The sequence below is a fragment of the Babylonia areolata genome, chromosome 9, assembly GCF_041734735.1.
Source record: "Babylonia areolata isolate BAREFJ2019XMU chromosome 9, ASM4173473v1, whole genome shotgun sequence".
In the NCBI taxonomy this organism is placed as follows: Eukaryota; Metazoa; Mollusca; class Gastropoda; order Neogastropoda; family Buccinidae; genus Babylonia; species Babylonia areolata.
The window spans coordinates 48,056,669-48,083,851 of record NC_134884.1 but is presented as its reverse complement, the minus strand read 5'-3'; the positions used below and the strand labels follow the sequence as shown (position 1 = coordinate 48,083,851).

General features: G+C 43.5%; 1 protein-coding gene across 1 annotated transcript in view; it reads left to right on the top strand.

The window, feature by feature from the left end:
• Nucleotides 1-568: 568 nt before the first annotated feature.
• The window catches only part of LOC143285554 (membrane-associated transporter protein-like), a 30,071-nt gene continuing 3,456 nt past the window's right edge, over nucleotides 569-27,183 (top strand). The window contains exons 1-4 of the mRNA XM_076592936.1: nucleotides 569-751; nucleotides 21,612-21,963; nucleotides 23,029-23,411; nucleotides 25,684-26,679. Coding sequence (XP_076449051.1) covers nucleotides 21,689-21,963; nucleotides 23,029-23,411; nucleotides 25,684-26,679 — 1,654 coding nt within the window. The 5' untranslated portion in view covers nucleotides 569-751; nucleotides 21,612-21,688. The remainder of the gene's footprint in view (nucleotides 752-21,611; nucleotides 21,964-23,028; nucleotides 23,412-25,683; nucleotides 26,680-27,183) is intronic.

The window sequence follows — 27,183 nt, the reverse complement described above, 5'->3', positions numbered from 1 at the left end:
GAAGGATGAAATACACACAGCAACAGACAACCCTGGTTCACTGGTCAATGAAGGATGAAGTACACACAGCAACACACAACCCTGGTTCACTGGTCAATGAAGGATGAAATACACACAGCAACACACAACCCTGATTCACTGGTCAACACTGGATCAGATATCCAAAGGCTGATGGGTTAGGTCACAGTGTCCAGCAGTCTTAGCATGATGTGTGCACTGTACAACCACCACCACTGTCCTCACGATACCCATACATTTGTGTCTTTCAAGTGCTTTGTCGTCACCTCAGGTGCTTGTTGTCCTCACAATATATCATCGTACGTTTGATGTAAAAACACAACCCAACAACAAACAACATGTAACCTACAGCCGCTCCACTTTAATTCATGCGCATTCTCGTCCAAGCGCTTGCAGGCATACAGTGAACAACTTATTAATCTCCTCGATGACGTAAGTGTAAATTTCTGATATGGTTGGTGTGGGTGTGAATGAGGAGGGGGGGGGGGAGTCAGGGGGTGACTGAGCGTGGTGGTGGGGCTGGAGGGACTGGGGAGTGAGTGGTTCTGTGAACACACAACATAAGTGCGGACAGTTTTACGAGACCTATAAAAACCAAGTTAATTCCACTCAGTTTTACTTCATTTCATTTCGCAGTCTGCGTCCACACAGGAACGGTCGTCCACACAGGAGCGGTCGTCCATACACGAACGCGTGTGGTCTCAATTTTTCCTCGCTTCGGACTTCTGAGGGGGTATGTACACGACTCTGTGTGTGTGTGTGTGTGTGTGTGTGTGTGTGTGTTGTTGTTGTTGTTGTTGTTGTTGTTGATTTTATTGGTATCGTGCAAAAGAGCGCTTCAGAGACTTACAGATTGTGATTGGCAATGCATTGATGACAAACGCGTGAACAAACACAAGAACGCACACACACACACACACACACACACACTCTCTCTCTCTCTCTCTCTCACTCACACGCACAACACGCCTATCGTTCTCACTCTCAAAATATATTCTGTTTAAATAAGTTTACCAGTGAAGCCCATCAATACAAAACGATGTACGAACTGTTATTATTATCATTTTTTAATCATTATTTTTCTTGCATAAGACAATCAAACTGGGAAAAATGGCCACATCGTGAATGAAAAAAAAAATCTTTCGCTCTATTTTTCATGCTGATATAACTCCTTTGAGTTGTATGTCCAGTTAGGCTGGAACCTAAATGTGAATAAAGCATTGTGGTAACGATTGTCTATAGGTATTCATGAAACATACAGCTTGTGATAAAAACAGACAAACAAGCAAACAAAAAACTATACACGAAAACATGACCCTCTACATCCTTACAAAAATCTCACGAGCCCCTCACAAGAGAGAGAGACATAGAGAGAGTGCGTGTGTTTCAATTTCGGCACCTAAAGAGGATTTTTTCCCTGCTGCATTCGAAGATAAAATGGAAATTTATTCAGTTGACTTCAAAGAAAGAAAGGAAGTTTTTCAGCTGACTTTAGAAATCAGATGAAGATGTTAACTGATTTTAAGGATGAAATGGATTTTTTTTTTCAATTGGCTTCAGTGTTTAAATGGACGTTTATCAACTGACCGAGGATAAAGTGCAATTTTCATGATAAAATCAAAGTTAAAAACTTTTTTTTTTTTTATACTTTCTTCGAAGATTTAAAAACACACTAAAGGAAGTCATTATCCGAGTCTGACTTAATTAGTAATGATGAATAAGTAAAAGAAGGTAAAGAAAAGAGTTCTTTTCCTTATGATTATTTTAAAATCTTCTTTCTTTCGTGTGTGCCCGTGTATGAGTGTGTGCTCGTGTGCGCGCGTGTGTGTCTGTGTGGAAGCAGTTCGGAATATGAACTTCTTTCAAAACGCAATGTATTCATATAATTTTATTATTTCTCACTAAACATTTGTTGACGGATAACATTCACTTAATGAAGCCTGTATCAAAGAGATACGCGTCCAGCAGTAAATATGTTTGGCAAATTAATATCAGGATATAAGGCAATCTTCATAATTCACACACACACACACACACACACACATACACACACACCCACACACGTTGTCATATTCATGATAAAGGTGTTGAAAGACATGGCCATCAGACACACTCAGATACATACATAAACATATACATGTACATAATAATGATGATTGTTTGCAATCGTGAAAAAACAAACATATCAATATTCATGGATGTAGTGCACAAAGAGAGAAAAGAGAGGGACTTGCTTTATGTCAGAAAACATGTTGCACTTTTGTGTATCTTGTGAACACCAGCACGCACCCAATTCAGACCACAAAGCAGTGGACATACAACTTAATGCTAGAGAATTCATACGTGGCCCAGGATACTGGAGATTTACAACAGCTACTTAAGGAACCAAAGATTTATCAGAAAAAGGAATGATCTACTTGAAACATCAATAAATGAATATAGCAATGGAAATATCTCAAATACAGTTAAATGGGAATTACGTAAAGTTGATATTAGAAACCTCTGCTGTGAGTTTGGAAAAGAACTATCTTGCCATAAACGTAACGAGATCCAGAACATACAACAAAAAAACTGTTAAAAGAGAAAGAATGTGAGCTCGCTAGAAATCCTGATAATGTAGAAGCAAATAAGAATTTGTTGCAACTAAAGCAGAAAATAGAAATATTAGAAATGGACAAAGCAAAAGGGGCACAGATCAGATGAAGAGTAAAATGGGCCGAGGAAGGGGAACGCAACACAAGGTATTTCTGTAGCTTAGAAAAATGTAGAGGAAAAAGAACAAGAGAGGCAAGGCCTTCAAGACTCACTTGTGATGCACTTAAAAAAAATCTAATCGTTAAAATATGTTCTGTATTTGTTATTATAAAGCTTCGCGTTAAAAAAAAAAAAAAAAAAAAAAGTCCTAACCAGATTCGAACACCGCGGGTTCGGGTGAGAAGAAACTGCCTTATCCATTACACTATCGTGGCTCCTTAACTGACGTTCTAAAATTTAATATTTGAACATACTTTTTTAAAGGGCGATAAATCAATTGCAGTATTCGCACTGAGAACGCTGTTTAAATCATATTATTCTGGTGTATCTTGGGCATTCAAAAAATCTTTAAAGGCAATTAAAAATTCTTTTTAATGGCTATCGCCGCAATCACACTGCAACATTTAGCCGTTTTCACTAGATCTAGATAGATGTACAAGTTTAGTTACACCCGCCGGGAATGTAGTACGACACGGTCAATTCAATTTCTCTTTTATGTCCATTATAGTTTTACAGTTTTAAAGTTTATATGAAAATTTAGTATTTTGTTAAACTAATAACATGTACAGCCAAGTACAAGTACTTCTAAACGTCGTAAGAAGTGAAAAGGACGTCATTTTGAGAAAAGTCAAGACTGGAATTTTTTTCGTTTCATCGTGATCGATTCAAGGGTATTAACTCGCATGGTTTACAATTTTTAACTGTGAATTCCGACTGATTCTGTGGATATTTTTATGGCAGTTTGGGGCATAATCCAGTAAGTGATGAGGCGTTCACAAATCTTTCTCTGAATAAATATCCTTCTCCAACTTTCCATCACATGTTATCGTGTATTGTCCATTGAATATAGGATTGAACGGGCAGGTCAACAACTTGAAACAAAATGGCGTCGTTCGCGTTCGCGAAGAATATGAGCACGCGCTTTGAATGTGTATAAATATGTGTACACAAATGATTTTTGCCCATGACCTTCAGGGCTCAGCCAACAGATCTGTAAAGTCCACTCGTCGTATTGATTTGAGTATTTTCCGAAAAAAGACCACTTGGGCGAATGAACATAGTGAAAGCCCTGTACACTGAGAGTAAAACAAAAAAAGCTGTTTTTATGTATTGAGTATAATTTAAAAATGTAATGTTTAAGATGAGAAAGATCAGTTTAAAGCAAATTAAGTCCCCTAGCATTCATGGCCTGGCTTCGCTGACGAAGATCTAGGAAGGGCGTTGTCCACGTCTGATGCAGGCACGTTCATGGCTGACAAGGCCAATGCGGGAAAAGCAGAGTCGGCCGCAGCGGTTGCAAGGGAAAGTCTGGTCTGGGTTCGTGGCTGCAGCGTCGTGGTTCTTCCTCCTTCTGCGTTTGTCCTCAAGGCTGGCCCTGCGGTTGTTTTCGAAGGAGGAGACAGCTTGGTGGATGGTGCGTCGCCAGGTCTCTCGATCAGCGGCTACTGCGGACCACTGGCGATGGTCAATGTGACAGGCACCGAGAGCTTTCTTCAAGGAGTCTTTGTATCTCTTCTTGGGTGCTCCTCTGTCACGGTGGCCAGTGGACAGTTCGCCATACAGCGCGATCTTGGGCAGGCGATGGTCCTCCATCCTGGACACGTGCCCTGCCCAACGTAGCTGGGTCTTTAGCAGCACTGCCTCGATGCTGATAGTCTTTGCCTGCTCCAGGACCTCGACATTTGTGATGTAGTCACTCCAGTGGATGCTGAGGATGGTGCGAAGGCAGCGCTGGTGGAAGCGATCAAGCAGTCGTATGTGGTGCCGGTAGGTGACCCAGGTTTCGGAGCCATACAACAGCGTGGGCAGTACAACAGCTCTGTACACGCTGATCTTTGTGTCTTTCTTCAGGTGTTTGTTGTTCCACACTCTCTTGTACAGCCTGCCGAATGCGCTGTTTGCCTTTGCAAGTCTGTTGTCAATCTCCTTGTCGATCTTGGCGTCAGACGAGATGGTGCAGCCTAGGTAGCTGAACTGGTGGACCGACTTCAGCTCTGTCTCACCGATGTTGATGTGAGGAGCGTGGAATTCTTCCCGTGGGGCAGGCTGGTGGAGAACTTCCGTCTTTTTCAGACTGACTTCTAGGCCGAAGAGCTGCGCAGCCTCTGCGAAGCAGGACGTTAATTACAGAGTAATTTCCTTTTTTTACTATCTGCACCAAAACGTTTCCAAAATAAATAAAACTTCCATGCTTAGCAAAAGAAGTTCCTGTTTAAACAAAAAAATGATAATAATGACTGCTCTTGTTATTGGGTCAGAAAATCAGATCAAAGTGCCAAGTTTAGAGAATACAAAAAATATAAATATAACAGTAAATGCAGTTTGCATATAATTAGTCTTCATTTGTGTGTGTGTGTGTGTGTGTGTGTGTGTGTGTGTGTGTGTGTGTGTGTGTGTGTGCCCATCCCAGAGGTGCAATATTGTTTTAAAGAAGATGACTGGAAAGAACTGAATTTTTCCTATTTTATGCCTAATTTGGTGTCAACTGACAAAGTATTTGCAGAGAAAATGTCAATGTTAAAGTTTACCATGGACACACAGACACACACACACACACACACACACACACACACACAACCGAACACCGGGTTAAAACATACTCACTTTGTTTACACAAGTGAGTCAAAAACGTGTATTGATTTGTACATGGTGTGTAATGGAACAGTGGACATTGAAAAAAAAAGAAAAAAAAAGAGAGGGACGGAGATAGGGAGAGAGGAGAGAGAGGGAGAGGGGGAGAGAGAGGAGAGAGATGAATAGAGAGAGAGAGCGGAACGGAGAGAGAGAGAGAGAGAGTGGTTACAGAGAGAGAGAGAGAGGGAGTGGTCGCACAGAGAGAGAGAGAGGAGAGAGGAGAGAGGAATAAAGAGAGGAGAGAGAGGAACAGAGAGTGAGAGAGAGCGGAACGGAGAGAGAGAGAGAGAGGTCGCACAGAGAGAGAGGAAAGGGGGGGGGGGGTCACAGAGAGATGGAGATGGAGAGAGACAGGTGAACACCTGTCAGCTGTGTTGACACATCTGCACAATGGAGTGTACTCAATGGAGTGCTGTTGCGATGTTTTGCAATTAGAATAGTGCGAAGGTTGAAACTTGGCACGTGCTGTCCACTCGTGAAATTAACCATTTAGAAAGTGCTTCAAAATACTTTCCCAAAGGCTTCATCGCCAGGAAGAACTGGTGACTCAGATGCTTTTAATCTGAGGATGTTGATATGGTATCATTAGGAATAATGATTTAATGACACAGGTGTTTTCAATCTGAAGATGTTGATTAGTGGACCCCCATCAGTGATTATATATATATATATATATATATATATATATATATATATATATATATATATATGAAGAATGTGTTGTTGTTTTTGGTGTTGTTTTTGTTTGTGTGTGTGTGTGTGTGTGTGTGAGAGAGATATATATATGGTGCAATAGTGATATTTTTTATCTGCATTTTTGACTCGATCTATGAACAAAGCCAGTCTGTGAATACGTCATCTCGGTTGTCAAAAGGACATTAAAACCGTCTGTTGTTATTTGCTTATTATGAATTCCTCTGTTTTTTGTGGGTTTTTTTAATCATGTGGTTAATGATAAGAAAACACCTAAGATTTCAATAACTATTATTGTTTAACGCAATGTGGTTAGCTGAAAACTCACCTGAGTGCAAAGCTTTCTTCACGAACGTACAACCTAATACTAAATTATTCCTCGGAGAGTTACAAACAACTTTTTTCATCAATACCATTTTACTCCGAACTAACGACAGGCTATTCCGATTTATCGTCAAAGGCTTCTTAAAAGTTGACAAATTCAGCATTCTGGATTGGATTTTCTTCCAGACAAGAGTATAGAAAATAAAATAAGAATTGTGATTTTCGGTACTCCAGTACACCCATATATCTATCTGCTGGTCTGTTTTGTTTTCAATCATTTACTGCCTGCATACTCGACCTTTTCTTTGGTATGTGAGTGTAAACTTCACATAGGCATTTGTCAGCACTGCTTCTCCAATAAATGTCTGGGCGATTGTCTTTTCATGAAGTGACACGACGACGAACTAGGACCAGTCTTGTGGACAGATTTAAAAAAAAAAAGAAAAGAAAGAAAGATTAAACTTTAGGTAACAGGTCTCATAGCCTTCCATGGCCATGGAGGCAGTGAATTCATACCCACTGTGGCATGGGCAGGCGGGGCCTAATCCTCTCCTTCCGCCGTTTTAACTTGCTCAGCAAAGTCACGTATCCATTCAAGGTGGAGTGAGGGAAACTGGAGTGCAGTGCCTTTCTCAAAGGACACCACACCATGCTTAAGGAGTGTAGTGCCTTTCCCAAAGGACACCACACCATGCTTAAGGAGTGTAGTGCCTTTCTCAAAGGACACCACACCATGCTTAAACCGGAGTGTAGTGCCTTTCTCAAAGGACACCACACCATGCTTAAACCGGAGTGTAGTGCCTTTCTCAAAGGACACCACACCATGCTTAAGGAGTGTAGTGCCTTTCTCAAAGGGACACCACACCATGCTTAAACCGGAGTGTAGTGCCTTTCCCAGAGGACACCACACCATGCTTAAGGAGTGTAGTGCCTTTCCCAAAGGACACCACACCATGCTTAAACCGGAGTGTAGTGCCTTTCTCAAAGGACACCACACCATGCTTAAGGAGTGTAGTGCCTTTCCCAAAGGACACGACAACATGCTTAAACCGGAGTGTAGTGCCTTTCTCAAAGGACACCACACCATGCTTAAGGAGTGTAGTGCCTTTCCCAAAGGACACCACACCATGCTTAAGGAGTGTAGTGCCTTTCCCAAAGGACACCACACCATGCTTAAGGAGTGTAGTGCCTTTCCCAAAGGACACCACACCATGCTTAAACCGGAGTGTAGTGCCTTTCTCAAAGGACACCACACCATGCTTAAACCGGAGTGTAGTGCCTTTCCCAAAGGACACCACACCATGCTTGAACAGGATCTCTCAATTCGAATCGGGTCTCCAGCTCCTCCATTCCATTTGCTATTTTATATTATTCTATTTTGATAGTTTATATGTTAGTTATTCAGTATGTATACATATGTATATTTTTTGTTCCTTGAGTATGCAACTGTCGACGTGACACTGTTCTGCCTGCCAGAACGTCAAATGAACTCAGCAAGAGCTTGCAGAATCATTAGCCGAAGTCATTCAGTATCTTTGTAACACAGTGTCACTGGGTATGCGGCTGTAAGGGAGATTCCGAGGTCATATGCAAAGCAGGGTTCGCAATTCCTGCGTGAATGTGGCGGCCATGTTAGTTTAGTGTCTTTCAATTAATTACGAAGCAGCACACTAATGAAGTCAAGTTATTCTCGGGAAACTTTCCAACGTGAAAAGAAGGAAAGAAACAAACAAATGAATGAATAAATAATCAGATCAGTTTGAAAGAACAAAGGAACACACACAAAAAAGCTATAGAAAAAAAAGAAAACGAAAAGAAAATAAAACCCACAAAAAAACCTCGAACATTACAATCTACAGGTTTAGCAGGGCTCTATTTGCGTTTCTGAACACCTTGGTGTTCTTTTTAGGCGTCATCAGTCCGCAGGATCTGTGCCGAAGATCATGCATCAGCAGCCCTATCAAACAAGAACAGAAAGGAAAAAGCATACAGCAGATGTGCTGAAACATGATTATATGGATCAGTCCGCACACGCTGACACCTCCTTCAAACTCCAATCTCAAAGTGTAACAACGGTCCCAGCAGAATGCCCCCCCCCCTCCTCCCTCCGTCCCTCCACCCCCACCCCCCACCATCCCAAGACTTCCTTGCCCCACCAGACAGTAAACAGGCGTGGTGTGTGGGGAAAAGGTGCTCAGGAAACTGAGATGTACGTTACTTGAAAACCTGACAATGGTTACCAACAACAACAAGCAATGTCAGGTGAAAACCTGACAATGGTTACCAGCAACAAGCAATGTCAGGTGAAAACCTGACAATGGTTACCAGCAACAAGCAATGTCAGGTGAAAACCTGACAATGGTTACCAGCAACAAGCAATGTCAGGTGAAAACCTGACAATGGTTACCAGCAACAACAAGCAATGTCAGGTGAAAACCTGACAATGGTTACCAGCAACAAGCAATGTCAGGTGAAAACCTGACAATGGTTACCAGCAACAAGCAATGTCAGGCTGCTGGCGAGTCTGACTGTGAAGTGCAGACATGCCAGTTGTGTCCTTCACTTTCTGGTGAAGTTTCAGTTTTGCGCGAATGATACTGAGTTACATTGGCGGAACGTATGCCAACGACGTAAGATTTTGACACGGAAATGTGAGCGCATGCCAATGAAGGCGCGGAGTTGTGACTAATTATAAAGAGGACACGGATTGCTTGAATTATTATTTTTTTGTCGTCCTCAACGTCAGTATTTGTTTCAGTTATCGCCAGCTTCCACCATTGATAATCAACAGCACGCAAGCGAAATGTCCCACACCGTGATCACCGGAGGACGGAAAACATTTCAACGGCGGCTGGCCAATGAAACCGCTCGGCTCAGCGTTCGACCTTGACCTATGGATGAACATATTTCGCGATTGGTTTTGCGAATTTCTCAGGGCTTCACCCATCGGTTTCGCTTTCAGTTATTTTTCTTCAAGGAGGCACCACTGTGTTCGGACGAATCCATAAATGCTACACCACATCTGTAAGGCAGATGTCTGAGCAGCAGCATAACCAAAGACATTGATCAGGCCTTGAGTGCATGAATATATTGTAGTGTATTGTCATGTATTGTATTGTATTGTATCGTATTGCATTGTATTGTATTGTACTACTCATCACATCAGATTTCTTTGTGTGAAATTTGGTCTGCTCTCCCCGTAGAAAGCGTGTCGCTACAGTGAGAGTGCCACCCATTTTTTGTACTTTTCCATGTCTGCAAATATAATTGTTTACCTTTCAAAGTGGATTATCTGAACATAATTTTGCCAGGGACATCCTTTTTGTTGCCGTGGATTCTTTTACGTGCACGCTGCACACGGGACCTCGGTTTACCAGTTTCATCCGAATGACTAGCGTCCAGACCACAACTCAAGGTCTTAGCGAAGGAGGAGAAATACTGACGAGTGTGGGATTGGAACCAGTGCGCTCAGAGTCTCTTGCTTCCTGGGCGGACGCGTTACCTCCTGACCAAACTTCCCTGTGTGTGTGTGTGTGTGTGTGTGTGTGTGTGTGTGTGTGCGTGCGTGCGTGTGTGTGTGTGTGTGTGTGTGTGTGTGTGTGTGCTCGTCAGAGTGGATTTCTTCAATCCCCCCCACCCCCCTCCGGTAACTTCCCTTCTTCATTCCCATTCACACAGCCACGCGGACAATGAATACCCTTCCCCCAACCTCACCCCTCCTCACACCCCCTCCCATCTCAACATCATCAGCGGGACAATCAATAGCAAACTGTCACATTAAACATGTGTACCTGTGTTGTCCAAATTTTCTTCTTCTTCTTTTATTCATTGGAAACATGGGGGTTACTGTCTGGGCTGCGATTGTGAATGAAAGACAGGCACAGAGAAAGAAAGGTGGGAGTGAGGGAGGGCGGTGTGGAGATGGCGGAGAGAGAGAGGGAGACAGAGAGAGAGAGAGGTGGGGTGGGGTGGGGGAGGTTAAATGCACGTTTTAAACATTAGTTGTTGTTTTCTTTTTCACAGTGCAGCACAACTGAGCACGGTTTTACATGGAAAGGCGCTATGTTAAACAGATTTTTGATGATAGTAATAGTAATGATAATGACAATAAACATCATCATCATCATCGTCATAATTTCTTCTTCTTCTTCTTCTGCTTTTGTTGTTGCTATTATCATTATTATAAGATAAGATATCTGTTCTCGCTCTCTTAGACTTGTCAGCAGCTTTTGACACTATCAACCACTCTATCCTCTTGAACAGACTGAAAACTTCCTTTGGTATTCGTGACACTGCACTAGCATGGATCACATCTTACCTGTCAGATCGTACACAGAGAGTGTGTGTAAATGGTAGATGCTCTAGAGTATCTGCTTTAAAACGTGGTGTCCCACAGGGGTCCGTCCTACGTCCTGTTCTTTTCGTGCTGTATGCGGCTCTTGTGTCGGATGTCATCAGTCATTATGCGATGTCGCATGAGAGCTTTGCTGATGACACTCAACTTTATCAGTCGGCTTCCACAGCTGAGTTTGATGCACTAGTGACTCAAATGCGGGAGTGCATTGTTGGCCTAAATGACTGGATGATTCTCAATAATCTGCAACTAAATGATGGTAAGACTGAATTTATGATAGCCTGCCCAAAGAAGCTTCGTTAACATCCTCCCTTTCCTGACTCTGTTCTGATCAATAGCACACCTGTTTCACTTTCTCCTTCTGTTCGCTGTCTTGGTGTAATCCTAGACCAGTCTCTTTCCTTCCAACAGCACATTTCGAATATCTGTATCTGTAAAGTTGCCTATTTGGAACTGCGTAGAATCATCTCTATCCACCACTATCTCTCAGCCGATGCACCCAAGACACTTGTGTGCGCTCTGGTTCTCTCAAGATTGGATTACTGCAACTCTCTTTTGGCCGGCCTCCCAAATATCTATTAGACAGACTCAGAATAACGCTGCCAGACTCATTTGCAGAGCTTCTAAATTTGACATGTTTCTCCTCTCCTTTAGTCTCTCCACCGGTTGCCTGTTTCTGATCGAATTCACTATGAGCTATCCACTCTGACCTTTTTCTGCAGTCAACGGATCTGGCCTCAAGTATCTTTCTGAACTCCTCTATATCTATACTCCGTCTCGCCAGCTCCGTTCTTCCTCTGATACTGGACTTCTCAGGATACCTCACGTCAGGAGTAAGACAAATGGAAACAGAGCGTTTTCTTTTCAATCGTCAAAGACGTGGAACAAGCTCACTGATAACCTCCGTCATTCTGATTCCCTTGCATCTTTCAAATATGTATGTTTGTGCGTGCCTGTGTGTGCGAATGTGTTGAGGGTAGCTGTTAGGTACACATGTATGTTAAAATGTATGTATGCATAGTGTGTGTGTGTGTGTGTGTGTGTGTGTGTGTGTGTGTGTGTGTGTGTGTGTGTGTGTGTGTGTTTCGTCACATTTTGGTATGTAGCATTGATGTAATGTATTATGTAAACAAAAGTGTTTTTGTAAAGCACCTAGAGCAGATTTCTGGATTGTGTGCTATATGAGTATCCATTATTATTATTATTCTTATTCTTATTATTATCATTATTTTATATCGCAAGCTGTGGCCGGCTATGCTGCAAACCAGCATCACATTTGTTTTGTCCGTTTGCCTTGAAATAATCATTATGGTTATGATTCATATGTTTTGGTCCATAATGAAAGTGCCTTCCGAACGTATGGTAAAAGAAATAACATAAAAACAAAACACAGACAGACACATACACTGAAGTAATCAAACACACACACACACACACACACACACAAACCGCAATAGCTTCCCTTAGCAATAAAAAAAAGTTCCGTTGGCATCGATGCAATATCAAATGAGATGATAAAAAATATTCCAGAAAAATGTATCATTTTCCTTCACAAAATATATCAGAAATGTTGGATATCTGGAAGTGTACCACATATATGGAAAAGATCGATATTGGTACCAATTCTAAAAGCAGGAAAACCTAAACGTAATAAAAATAGCTACAGGCCTATTGCTTTGACCTCGCATGTCAGTAAATTAATGGAAAAAATAGTCCCGCCGAGAATAATAACTTACTGTGCAAAATACAATATCATTTCAGTGAATCAGGCAGGCTTTAGAAAAGGAAGATCAACAGTCGAACACCTAGTAAAAATTACAACTCAAATAAAACGTCAGTTTGCCCGCAGAAAAAGTGTCTTGGCAACGTTTTTTGATGTTAAAAAAGCCTACGATCAAGTTTGGCACAAACGTCTGCTATACAAACCGAAATCAGTCGGAATATCTGGTAATCTCTATGAGTATATAAAAAGCTTTTTATCTAATAGAACTATCCAAGCGAGGGTGGGAACACATTATTCTTTACCACATAAACTTGACATGGGAATTCCTCAGGGTTCAGTTATAGCTCCTATACTTTTTAATATTCTTATTCAGGATCTCCCAAAGGTATTGTCAAATCGTGTAGTTATAGTACAGTATGCTGATGACATTTGTATGTGGATGGGTGTCACTCTAAAAAAGTCAACCCCACAAACAGAACAGAATTACATACGGTGTTTGTATCAATCTGATCTTGACAACCTTGGTAACTATATGTTTGAAAATGGTCTAGCCTTGTCGACAGAAAAAAACATGTATGATGTTGTTTAATTCAGGTGGTAACCCATCTAGCATGCCAATGTTTAAATTACTTGGTGACGTCATTGATTATAATCAGGTGGTAAAGTTTTTAGGTGTCTATCTTACTTCAAAACTGACATGGAACATTCACTATGATTACATCTTAACAAAGGCAAGGAAAAGTAACAATCTAATGAAAATTCTAAGCCGCTTACCTTGGGGAATGGATACAAAAACATTGATCCATCTTTCCATGGCTCTTGTAAGATCTAAGTTAACGTATGCACAAGGAATGCTTTTCAGTGCACCTAAATATCTATTACAAAAGATTCAAAGTGTATACTGTAAGGCTATCAAAATTGCCCTCGGAGTGCCCTTTCATGCATCCAACCAGGAAACATACAGAACAGCCGGAATTCTTCCTTTAAATGAGCATCGTGAGTTAGCAATAGCAAAATTCGCTGTAAGATACACTTCTATGACAGAAAATTTCATTGCTGATGAACTGACAGTAAGATCTGACATTGATTTTCCAAAAAGAGCTAAAGCTATTTCATCACAAGAAACAGTTGCAACTTACGTTTCAAATCTGTTAAAAGAATCTGGTGTTAACATGAACGAGTTAGCAATAAAACCATCTTATACTCCTATTCCTTTTTGGGAAATGTTGAAAGCAGATTTTGATACCAACTATTCTGGAACAGTAAGGAAGAAAATATAAATATCACGACGAGTACTGCCAGAATACACATAGCAGAAAAATACAAGAATCATCTCCATATATTTACAGATGGATCCGTTCTTGATGACAAAAATGCTGGCGCGGCTTTTACTATTCCCGCTTTTAAAGTTGAAAAATCTTACTTTATTGGAAAGAATCTTTCCATTTTTACGGCTGAACTTGTTTCTATTATACAAGCATTGAGCTACTTGGTGAGCCATCAAATAGTTTTCCTGAAAATAGCATTCTTTGTTGATTCCAAATCAGTACTTTATGCTCTAGAATCATTTAGCCTTGAAACAAGACCTGACTTAGTTATTGAGGCAAATCATTTGGCACATTGTTTGAGGATTAAAGGTACTGATGTCAGTTTCTGTTGGGTGCCTTCTCATGTGGGCATTTATGGCAATGAAACTGCTGATAAAGCAGCTAAAAGAGGAGCACAAGGTTAAAAAAAAATCGACAAAAATACTTGTCCGACTTTCCGTGAAAGAAGCATACACAATGTTAGAAAAAACAGCATGGGGTCGATTTCATAAACGATGGAAGACAGAGTCTTCAAAACAGAAAGGGACATTATTCCCCGAACGTATTATTAACCCCTAGGCTGCCTGCATGACGAGATAACTCGTCATGGCAAGCATGTGTGCTTCGCTGCCTGCATGACGAGATAACTCGTCATCGAAATATTCTGACTTTTCCCTGCTTTGCATTCAGTTCGTTGACAAAAATGCTGGTAGCTTTAGCTTGGGGAATCTTTCTGGATTCTATTCATAGCTAGAAACACCATCTGCGTCATAAGGCAGTCCTTTATTTGAACGTTTTGGTTGGGTTACTGGCCGCAGTCTTTGCCTGGCTCCTCTCCTCGCTCGCTCAACAAAATGTCGGACTGACTCCGTGCTCAAGACATGCGCTCGTGGCGAACTAAATCAACCAAGATTACTTTCTTTAGCTAATGCTCAGAAAGAATTGGAGCATAAATTCGAAGGAGAAGACAGTGGTGAACATTTATAGGACGATTTGATAGAAAATAAAGGGAGCAATCAAGAGAGTGGCCAAGATACAACTATCAGTGAGTGATGCAGGCTGTTCAACTCTAGCAGACGAATTTTTAGCAGGGCACCGTATGAGCTATTTTCTTGGCACTCAGCCAACGCGGTCTGATGAAGTGACGGTGTGAGAGGGGTGAAGAGGAGGGGGGTGGAGACTGAGGGGGCGTGGCCTCACATCCATATTATCACTTGCAGAAGTCACAATGCATCTATTTCTTTTGTCAGTTTGTTTATATTGTGGTTGTTCTAGTATGATTTTGTGTGTGCAGATATCCATTTGTCCAGAAAATGATATTTTTGTGCAAATTACCAGACTAATGTTTGTAATGAACAAGTTGAAAATGTGACAAAAAACAAAACACTGATTTCAAAACAACAGCATGTCACTTAAAATGCATAAAATGGGAAAACATCATGTGTTTTGTATTCTTTATTCATTTCCCTTTCAGAAAATATATACTTTTATGGGTCTTTCTCCAATAACAAAGAGCACAGAATTTTTTGAAAATTTATACCCGTTTTTTGTGAAAAAACCCTGGCAAATAGATTTCACTTAAATCTTATTTTCCTGGCAGCGAAAGGGTTAAAGAAAAAATACCGAATTCTTCAGCTTGCTATGCAAGATTAATAACATCTACTTTCTTCCGTATAAAACTTGACGCGCTGAAGACAAAATATAGTAAAAATGTTATACGCATTTGTGGTAAGCAGTTCGGCTTGCATCATAGTTTGTTTCAATGTCAGCAGTTACGTATCTTCTTGCCCAAGTATTTCACAGAGAGTAACTATTCTGCAGATGATTTTGGGGAAGTTATTTCTAACGAGGTTCATTTAGTAGAACTTTCAAAGGCATTAGTTCATAGCCCTATTTCTACATTCCTTTAATGTACTTCATAATCATGTTACTGGTTATAGTTATTATCGTCATTATTGAATTGTTACTGTTAAAGCTAATTTTATGTTAGTTATGCATTTCTTAGTAGTTTTCTACCTTTCTTTCACTAATAGTGAAAAGACGCTAAACTAAAGAACGAACACACACACACACACACTTTCTCCCTCAACAGTCCCTGCAGTCTGGTCAGCCCATCGTTACTTCTATCGCCCCCTCCCTCTTCCTCCCTCAACAGTCCCTGCAGTATTTTTTTTTTTCTAGCAAAGGCCAAGTGTTCTAGTTACATGGTCATACCAATGTAGTGAATATAATTCACTCCCCTCTATAGCCACAAAAAGCTTGGGAACATTTAACAGTTTCAGACGCTACGCACAGATTATATCGTGGCTTTTTTTGTTGAATTTGCACATTGCAAACAAAGTGAGATAAAACAGGAGGATAGGGGCCCCACCGATAAAAATCGGGAAAAAATGCAGGGAAAAAGGGGAGGTGGGAGGGCCCACAAAAGGCCACATGCGCTCATCCATGCCTACTGGATACATTGCGCAACACGTGCTGTTCACGCCTGGTGACGGCCAGAACAATTACGAATTTTATTGAACGCGGCCACCATCAGGCAGCCACTCGACCTGGATTCAAAGAGGTACATCGTGACAACAACACAACAGAATACAATAGAATACAACAGGACACCACACCACGCGATACTGTACAATGTAGACAATTCAGTTCGTCAGTGGGTTATGGAAACAAAAAGATACCCAGCATGCACACATCTGAAAACGGATAATTGCTGTTTACGTGGTGGGTTAAATGAAACGGTCATACACGTGAAATGTTACATGTCTGTCTGAATGCGTATGTATGCGTGCCTGAAATCCAATTGAATGACACAGGAAACGAATGATGAGCGCCCAATGGCAGCCGCCAGTCGGCTCTACCCAGGTAGGCAGCCTGTTGTACAAATGACCCCGTGTTTGTAAAGCGCTTAGAACTGGTATCCGATCGAGGATAGACGCTGTATAAGTATCCATATCATTCATTATTCAACCCAAGCCAACATGAAACACCACAACACAAAACCACACAACAGCCGGTGCTTGTGACCGGTCACCAGGCAAGACGGATCTGGTGGCCACAAGTGCTGGCACGAACACACACCGTGACTCTTCCGTGGTGGCTTTTTCACAGGGTAGAATTCGGATCAAACATCAACTTTCGGGATAAAGTATCGTTCAGTCTTTCATTGTTCCCACCGGGAGCTGTGTGAAGGACCTGGAAGTACAGCGACCTTCATCGTGGAGACTGGGGTGTTCATCTGACCAACAAGAAGAGGTCAAGTTTTTCGTAAGTGGTGACATGTTTTTGTTGTTTTGTTTTTTTTCTTCTGCCGATTGTCTGGGGTAGGTAGACACCGAGTCGTACAACTGAGACAACACAGTGCTAAAGAGTGGACCGCCCTCAACAGGGGAAATGATGATGATGATGGTGGTGACGAAAACAACAATAGCAACTGCAACACCACTACTACCTCTACTACTAATCTTGGTAGTCCGTCGTGTATGGCGTCAATGGGCTTCTCAGTCTCGTGTGTGTGGACTGGTGCATACTGATAATAATAGTAATTAGTATTTATATAGCGCTAAATCTTGTGCAGAGACAAATCAAAGCGCTTTCACAACAGTCAGTCACACGCATGCATAACTCTAGACTCTTTAGGCATTGCTGATTCTGTTGCCTGCACCTTCTCAATGGCCTCAGCGATACTGCTGTATTGTTCTGTTCACATCTGACGTGTGCAGGCTTTGTCGGTGGACGCCAGCTGGTCCTGTACTGTGCACGCTGGTCTATCTGCTTTTCATGATGATGATGATGATAATGATGATGATGATAATAATAATAATAATAATAATAATAATAATAATATTGATGATGATGGTGATGATGACATAAAAAAAAATGTATTCACAAAGCGCTGATTTTTTTTTTTTTTTTTTTTTTTTTTAATGCGGAATCAATCAGTGCGTTTTCACATCTAACATTCACACACGTCCGAAAACTCTGAAGCACAAAGGTGAAAGGCAGTGCTTCAGAAATACACCTACACAGAAAGCTAGAGAAACTATGGACAGAAAATGGAGTGAAATAAGGAGCTGCTTTGGAAAGAGGTAGGCACAGGTTTAAAGCTGGACTTGCGAGAGCTGAGTGCAGGATTATACATATATATATATATATATATATATATATATATATATATATATATATATATATATATATATATATATATATATAATTTTAACAGATACAAAATGGCTGGGATTTTGGCATTTATGTATTCTAAACTTGCGATGATTTGAGTTATGTTTACGATGTGTTCATTTGAACCTACTTTTGTTTGTAGCTTGTGAGTGTTCTATGTTTTTTTTAGAAGTGTTGCTCAATGTTTTTTTTTAAAATAAATAATGAATGTATTCATCAACTTTATTTTGTTTCATTTGAGTTATGTGTACGATGTGTTCATTTAAACCTACTTTTGTTTGTAGCTTGTGAGTGTTCTATGTTTTTTTAGAAGTGTTGCTCAATGCTCTTTTTTAAATAAATAATGAATGTATTCATCAACTTTATTTTGTTTCAGTTTTAATTCGCTTTGATTTGATTTGATTTGGTTTGGTTTTCTCCATAGTGTTCTTACATAAATTTACGCTTTGAATTTAGCGAGTGCGAGTAAGACAAGCACGCTTGTATCAGTGATGTATGGGAGAATGGGAGATGGGGTAGAGGGCGGCCGTGGGAGGGGGGTAGTGGGGGGTGTGGGGGTGGGGGCGAGTAGAGGGCTCGTCAACACTTGTCCTACATGTGTGTAGGGTGAAAGGTGTAGGGTGAACGGTGTAGGGTGAAAGGTGTAGGGTGAACGAGGTAGGGTGAACGGTGTAGGGTGAAAGGTGTAGGGTGAACGGTGTAGGGTGAACGGTGCAGGGTGAAAGGTGAAAGGTGTAGGGTGAAAGGTGTAGGGTGAACGGTGTAGGGTGAAAGGTGAAAGGTGTCGGGTGAAAGGTGTAAGGTGAAAGGTGTAAGGTGAAAGGTGTAGGGTGAAAGATGTGTAAGGTGAAGGGTGTAGGGTGAAAGGTGAAAGGTGTAGGGTGAACGGTGTAGGGTGAACGGTGTAAGGTGAAAGGTGTAGGGTGAACGGGTTAGGGTGAAAGATGTAAGGTGAAAGGTGTAAGGTGAAAGGTGTAGGGTGAAAGGTGTAGGGTGAACGGGGTAGGGTGTAAGGTGAAAGATGTAAGGTGAAAGTTGTAGGGTGAACGGAGTAGGGTGAAAGGTGTAAGGTGAAAGATGTAAGGTGAAAGGTGTAGGGTGAACGGGTTAGGGTGAACGGTGTAAGGTGAAAGGTGTAGGGTGAACGGGTTAGGGTGAACGGTGTAAGGTGAAAGGTGTAGGGTGAAAGGTGTAGGGTGAACGGGTTAGGGTGAACGGGTTAGGGTGAACGGTGTAAGGTGAAAGGTGTAGGGTGAAAGGTGTAGGGTGAACGGTGTAAGGTGAAAGGTGTAGGGTGAAAGATGTAAGGTGAAAGGTGTAAGGTGAAAGGTGTAGGGTGAAAGGTGTAGGGTGAACGGGGTAGGGTGTAAGGTGAAAGATGTAAGGTGAACGTTGTAGGGTGAACGGAGTAGGGTGAAAGGTGTAAGGTGAAAGATGTAAGGTGAAAGGTGTAGGGTGAACGGGTTAGGGTGAACGGTGTAAGGTGAAAGGTGTAGGGTGAACGGTGTAGGGTGAACGGGGTAGGGTGTAAGGTGAAAGATGTAAGGTGAACGTTGTAGGGTGAACGGAGTAGGGTGAAAGGTGTAAGGTGAAAGGTGTAGGGTGAAAGGTGTAGGGTGAACGGGTTAGGGTGAAAGGTGTAGGGTGAACGGGTTAGGGTGAACGGGTTAGGGTGAACGGTGTAAGGTGAAAGGTGTAGGGTGAACGGGTTAGGGTGAACGGGTTAGGGTGAACGGTGTAAGGTGAAAGGTGTAGGGTGAAAGGTGTAGGGTGAACAGTGTAAGGTGAAAGGTGTAGGGTGAAAGATGTAAGGTGAAAGGTGTAAGGTGAAAGGTGTAGGGTGAAAGGTGTAGGGTGAACGGGGTAGGGTGAAAGGTGTAAGGTGAAAGGTGTAGGGTGAAAGGTGTAGGGTGAACGGGGGAGGGTGAAAGGTGTAGGGTGAAAGATGTAAGGTGAAAGGTGTAGGGTGAACGGTGTAAGGTGAAAGGTGTAGGGTGAAAGATGTAAGGTGAAAGGTGTAGGGTGAAAGGTGTAGGGTGAACGGGGTAGGGTGAAAGGTGTAGGGTGAACGGGTTAGGGTGAACGGTTTAAAGTGAAAGGTGTAGGGTGAAAGGTGTAGGGTGAACAGTGTAAGGTGAAAGGTGTAGGGTGAACGGTGTAAGGTGAAAGGTGTAAGGTGAACGGTGTAGGGTCCAGAGACCGAGAAAAGAGTGATGAGAGCTTGCACTAACAGTATGACATGTGACTGGAACTAACCTCGTTACGCGGCACATATCTAGTTAGGTGTGTGTGTGTGTGTGTGTGTGTGTGTGTGTGTGTGTGTGTGTGTGTGTTTTATTCAGTTTAACGTCTATTCACTATAACTCTGTGTGTGTGTGTGTGTGTGTGTGTGTGTGTGTGTGTGTGTGTGTGTGTGTGTTTTCTTCAGTGTAACGTCTATTCACTATAACTGTGTGTGTGTGTGTAGGCATGTATGTATGTATGTAGGTAGGTAGGTAGGTAGGTAGACATGTGTGTGTGTGTGTGTGTGTGTGTGTGTGTGTGTGTGTGTAGGCATGTATGTATGTAAGTAGGAAGGTAGGAAGGTAGACGTGTGTGTGTGTGTGTGTGTGTGTGTGTGTGTGTGTGTGTAGGCATGAATGTATGTATGCAGTAAGGTAGGTGGGTTGGTAATCGGAAACATTGTTTTGTCTATATGCTGGGAGGGGATTCTGGCCAAACAAGACACAGACCGACTTGACAAGATCTGTTTAATAGCTGGATGGGTGGTGGGCGGAAAACAAGACAGATCTGACGACGTATACCGACACAAAAAGATGACGGGTAGATTTTCCATAATTTTAGATGACGAAACGTACCCTCTTCACTCACATCTTATCAGCAAACAGGCGAACAGACGCGGCAGGTTTAGAGACCCCCGTGCAAGTACGGCACGTTTCAGCACTTCCTTCATTCCCACAACTAACACCCAGCCTTGACAGGCAGCACACACACACACACACACACACACACACATTACTACCTCTTAAGAACTTCTAATATCTATCTGGAATAGGGTTTATCATTTTTGTATTAATGTTTCTTTATGTGTGTATTAAATCAGAACATATGTATATAATCATTTTATATGGCATGCGCGAAATCGATGTTTTTAGTACAGAAACTGCCACTGAAATTTGTTAAAATGTTGTTGTTTTGTTGTTGTTGTTGTTGTTTGTTTTAACACAGTGTCGATTATTCGGAAATAGTGTGTCTAAGTTCGTTTTCTTGCATAATTTTGCGCTTTCACTTTAGCGAGTAAGACGAGCATGCTTGTATCAGCGCCGCTGATTTATATATATAATACATACATATAATATTTCTCATGCCTGTAATTTTGTTTGTTTTCCCTTCGAGGTAGATTTTCTACAGAATTTTGCCAGGGACAAACCTTTTGTGACCGTGGGTTATTTTACGTGCACACGGGACCTCGGTTAATGGACCCCCCCACCCCCCACCCCCGACCCCCACTGCCTCCCACCCCCACCCCGCGAAAAACAACAACAACAACAACAAAGCCATCAAACAAACAAAACAACAACAACACACACGCAAAAATCCCAGCATTGTCCACCCTGGGTTTCAGGGTGACGCAGCAGAACCTCAGCACCACAAGCAGGAAGAGGGAGTAGCGGAAACTGCTGGGCAGGGAGGATCCATCCAATGGCACCATCAGCCGGAGACGGAGACACCACCACCACCACCACCACCACCACCAGCAGGAAAGACATGGCCCCGCCCCCTTTCTCCCTCGGCCGCCGGGTGCAGCTGTGTATCGTCACTCTGGCCCTGGAGAGCTACATCAGCTTCGAGGAGATCTTCATGCTGCCCGTGTTACAGAGAGTGGACGTGCCCGTGGTGCTGGTCTCCCTGCCCGGCACCATCTCCAGCGCCATTGGTGTCTTCATCATCCCTCTGCTGGGCTGGGCCAGTGACCGGTCAGTGAAATCATGCTGCTGCTAATGATGATGTTAATGATACTACTACTACTACTACTAAGAATAAGTAATGATATGAAGTAACGGCGGTGATATAGATATCAATGATGATGATAATAACACTAATCATAATAATCATGATGATAATAACCATCATCATCATCAACAACGAAAAAGAATGACAATGACGATGATCATCATCATAATCACAGTCATACAAATCATCGTCATCATCATCATACGAAAAAGAACAAGAGTGATGATGATGATGATTAAAAAAAATGATAATAACAATAATGATACTACTACGACTGCCACTACTGATCTCAAGTGCCATCGGTGACTTCGTCATTTCTCTGCTGGGCTGGGCCAGTGGCCGATCAGTGAGGGACTCTTGCCACGTGATGATGATGATGACGATGATGATGATGAAAGTAAATCTGTTTTGTTTGTTTGTATTTCTTTTTTATCACAACAGATTTGTCTGTGTGAAATTCGGACTGCTCTCCCCAGGGAGAGCGCGTCGCTATAATACAGCGCCACCCATTTTGGGTTTTTTTTTTATGCGTGCAGTTGTATTTGTTTTTCCTATCGAAGTAGATTTTTCTACAGAATTTTGCCAGGAACAACCCTTTTGTTGCCGTGGGTTCTTTTACGTGCGCTAAGTGCATGCTGCACACGGGACCTCGGTTTATCGTCTCATCCGAATGACTAGCGTCCAGACCACCACTCAAGGTCTAGTGGATGGGGAGAAAATATCGGCGGCTGAGCCGTGATTCGAACCAGCGCGCTCAGATTCTCTCGCTTCCTAGGCGGACGCGTTACCTCTAGGCCATCACTCCACATAGCGATGAATCTCGCGCAGAGACAAATCAGAGCGCTGTCACCCCAGTCACCAATGTGCATGCGTAACTGGTTCTGAGGGATGAAAAACAAAGATAAATCTAAACACACACACACACACACACACACACACACACACCGGAAAGCTGGGTGCAGTACAGACCAGAAAGAGAGAGCGAAGTTGCATGACTGTATCCACCAGTCCCACCCACGGCCCCACAGGTCCACGTGCTGCTCCAAGCACTGCGGCAGGAAACGTCCCTTCGCGGCCTTGACCCTGGCGGTGGCTGTTGTCGGCGTCGCCATCCTCGTCTTCGTCAGCCTGGCCTCACTCTACGACGACGTGGGCAGCAGCGCCGTTCCTTCCTTCCTGGGCAGCGGCAACATCACCACTGCGGCACCGCCTGTCGTGGGCGACCTGGCCAACGCTACAGTGTACGACGGCAGCAGCGTCAGATACGACGGTGGTGGGGTTCCCGGTGAGGGTGCCGGGGGCCAGGGAGAACTGTTCGATCCAGCGATGACTGCTGCACTCCCTGCAGTCAGGAGCACGGCGGGGCCTCCGCTGTTTTCTGCCGAGGGTCTCTTCGGAAATGCAACCATTGGTGAGTTGTAGTGGTTGGGGTTGTATGCGGATACGGATGTTTGATTCAGTATAGGCCATGGCTCTTCATGAAGGGGTGATGTGAACAAACATTACAGAGGTGTGAATAGTATAGGCCATGGCTCTTCATGAAGGGGTGATGTGAACAAACATTACAGAGGTGTGAATAGTATAGGCCTTGGCTCTTCATGAAGGGGTGATGTGAACAAACATTACAGAGGTGTGAATAGTATAGACCATGGCTCTTCATGAAGGGGTGATGTGAACAAACATTACAGAGGTGTGAATAGCATAGACCATGGCTCTTCATGAAGGGGTGATGTGAACAAACATTACAGAGGTATGAATAGCATAGACCATGGCTCTTCATGAAGGGGTGATGTGAACAAACATTACAGAGGTGTGAATAGTATAGGCCATGGCTCGTCATGAAGGGGTGATGTGAACAAACATTACAGAGGTATGAATAGTATAGGCCATGGCTCTTCATGAAGGGGTGATGTGAACAAACATTACAGAGGTAGAAAAGCAACACATTAACCAACATTCCTTATTCATTATACAAACATACAGTCACTCAACTATATATTGTACTTCTAATTTTGAAAGCTTTGTATAAGTGAAAATCTAATTGCTTGATAACGGATACCTCAGTAGATGGTAGTAACATTGGGTTGCGGTTGTACTGAGTGAGTGAGCGAGGGAGGGAGCGAGTGAGAGAGTGGAGGTGTCGAAAGAGAAGACTGTACGTGCTTTGGTTGGCGTGCAAAAGTTTGTTGGAGCGGTGAGCTAGTGGTGACGCTTCTGGCTAGGAAGCGAATGTCCACGGGTTTGAATCTCGTATTCATGGGGAACAGGATTTCTTTCTTCTTTTTGTTGCTCCTTCTCCACTAGATCTTAAGGAGTGATCTGGTTGCTAGTCATTCAGAGGAGACTTCTTCTTCTTCTGCGTTCACTCGATTGCACACGAGTGGGCTTTTACGTGTATGACCGTTTTTACCCCGCCATGTAGGCAGCCATACTCCGTTTTCGAGGGTGTGCATGCTGGATATGTTCTTGTTTCCATAACCCACCGAACGCTAACATGGATTATAGGATCTTTAACGTGCGTATTTGATCTTCTGCTTGCATATACACACGAAGGGGGTTCAGGCACTAGCAGGTCTGCACATATGTTGACCTGGGAGATCGTAAAAATCTCCACCCTTTACCCACCAGGCGCCGTCACCGTGATTCGAACCCGGGACCCTCAGATTGAAAGTCCAACGCTTTAACCATTCGGCCATTGCGCCCGTCATTCAGAGGAGACGATAAACCAAGGTCAAATGTGCAGGAAGGACTTCGCGCACGTAAAAGAATCCACAGCAACAAGAGGGTTGTCCCTGACAACACTCTACAGAAAAAGCCACAAACACACCTGCAGACAAAAAAGAGCGGCGCTGCACTGTGAGAGAAAGGCAGACAGGAATGCACAATGGAACCTGTGTGAAACTTCGACATTGTAAAGAATTTGAAGCTTTGTCAAGTTTTAGTTAATGTTATGCTTTACTTTTCTGTATGATAATGGTAATGGTAAATGATAATAATAATGATGATGATAGATAATGATAATGCGTCAGTTTTCATCGCAGCTTTCTACGTAAAACATGTTTAATTGCAATGCCCTTTGTAACAATAGTAAAATATTCACAGTAGCAGCAGCAGCAGCAGCAGTAGCAACAGCAGCAGCAGTAGTAGTAGAAGAACCATACACAGACAGATAGGTAAACCTGTGCATTCAATACAGAAAGTCAGAAAGGTTGCTTGCTGGGGTTTCAAGAGGAGAATGAGCGTGACTGACGTTGGGAGTGAAGTTGCTGCACGTGTGAACTGACTGACACTGTTGTCTTTATCCCGCATCTGGAAAGCGGCGCCACAACACGGCCACCTTTCTGGTGTGAACTGACACACACTGTTGTCTTTATCCCGCATCAGGAAAGCGTGCCACAACACGGCCACCTTTCTGGTGTGAACTGACACACACTGTTGTCTTTATCCCGCATCAGGAAAGCGTGCCACAACACGGCCACCTTTCTGGTGTGAACTGACACACACTGTTGTCTTTATCCCGCATCTGGAAAGCGGCGCCACAACACGGCCACCTTTCTGGTGGGAACGATCTGTCAGGAGTAAGACGAATGTTGGGAGATGTAAGTCAGCTTGCGATTTTCGCGTGGATCTAGATCCCTGACATAAAGGTTTAAAGTATCAATGCCCTTTGTTGTGATGAACAGCCCAGGCCCGAGAGGGAGGCCGTCTGAAGGTCCGAGACACCGTCACCCAGGACACGTCCTCAGGGGGGGACCTCCAGTTCCTGTCCACCAGAAGGGAAAGGTCTGCAGAGCTGCCCCCTTCCAGCTCTCCCCAACAGCCGTCCTCACCCACACCTGCCTCGCCACCCGTCAATGGTTCCGAGGCCAAGACCACCGCCTCCGCCTCCTCCAGCTTTCTGACCCTGATGGGGATTCTGGGCATCATCGGCTTCGTGCTCTCCGACCACGGCTACGACTCGTCCATGTCCACCTTCAAGGCTTACATGATCGCCGTCACGCCTGCTTCCCAGCATGACGACATCTTCATTCTGGGCACGTTGGTCGGAGCTGTCGGGGGATGCCTCACGTCCCTGTTGGGGTTTGTGGACCTGGCTGCTCTCTATCCGGACACGGGGGCGGTGCTGGACAAAGGGATGGCGCAGTGTCTGACTCAGGCCGTCATCCTGATGACCAAGCTGATCGTGCTGGGATCCATCACCATGCTGACGGGGTCGGAGAGTCCGGAACACTCTCACCACCACGACTTGGAGGTACCGCCAGCTGAGAAGGAAACCATCATCGATGAGTGTGACAACATCACGGTCAAGGACGGCGCCGACACCACGTGGCCGACACACCCGGTGGTTGCTAACGGCTTCCGATACACGGAAAACACGCCTCTAGTTGCGCCATCTGGCGGCGGTAGCCGGGTCGCTGATGTCTTGAAGCGGTGGAAGCCACGTATCCTGCTGTGTGTGATGACCTTTCTGGGACTGTCCGCCAACTACAGCTACTTTGTCTACGTGTCCAACTACGTGGCGGAGGTGATATTCCAGGGGGACCCCAATGCCGACACCGACAGCCAGGCCTACGACGACTATGTGCAAGGCGTGCATATAGCGTCACTGGGCATGCTCACCTTCTACATCCTGTTTGTCGTCTACAACGTCTTCCACCAGAAGATCCTTTCAAAGATTGGTGAGTGCACGCGCGCGCGTGTGTGTGTATGTGTGTGTGTGTGTTGCAAAATGAGAGAACCTGTGGCTTCATGGTCTTCAGGTGGAAAGGTGTCGGGATAGGTTCAGGATCTGGCCAAGATTCTCGGTACCACTGTCGAATTTGTTCAGCTCTGAGTTGTCCTACTCAGAATCAAATATGCTCTGGATTGATTCAGATGGAAAGACCTGAGCGTCAGTTAACTCCACCAGTTTCTCAGTCTGGGTCCTTTGCTTTTGTCTTCCTGAATTTCGTGGAATAATCTTGAGGCCAGGCGTTGGGTCTTCTGGTCTGGTGTCCATCAGTGATGAGGGTTCCAGGCCCAGTTTGGTTATGGTGTTGTGTCCATGGGAAAGGTGTTTTACTCTGATGTTCCTCACCACTCCCAGCTAGGAATGGGTAACTTGACTTTGGTCGGGGAAGGTTGAAACGGTGGAGGGTGACGCCTTGCTATGGCGAGCCCAAGACACAGCAGACGATGAAGTA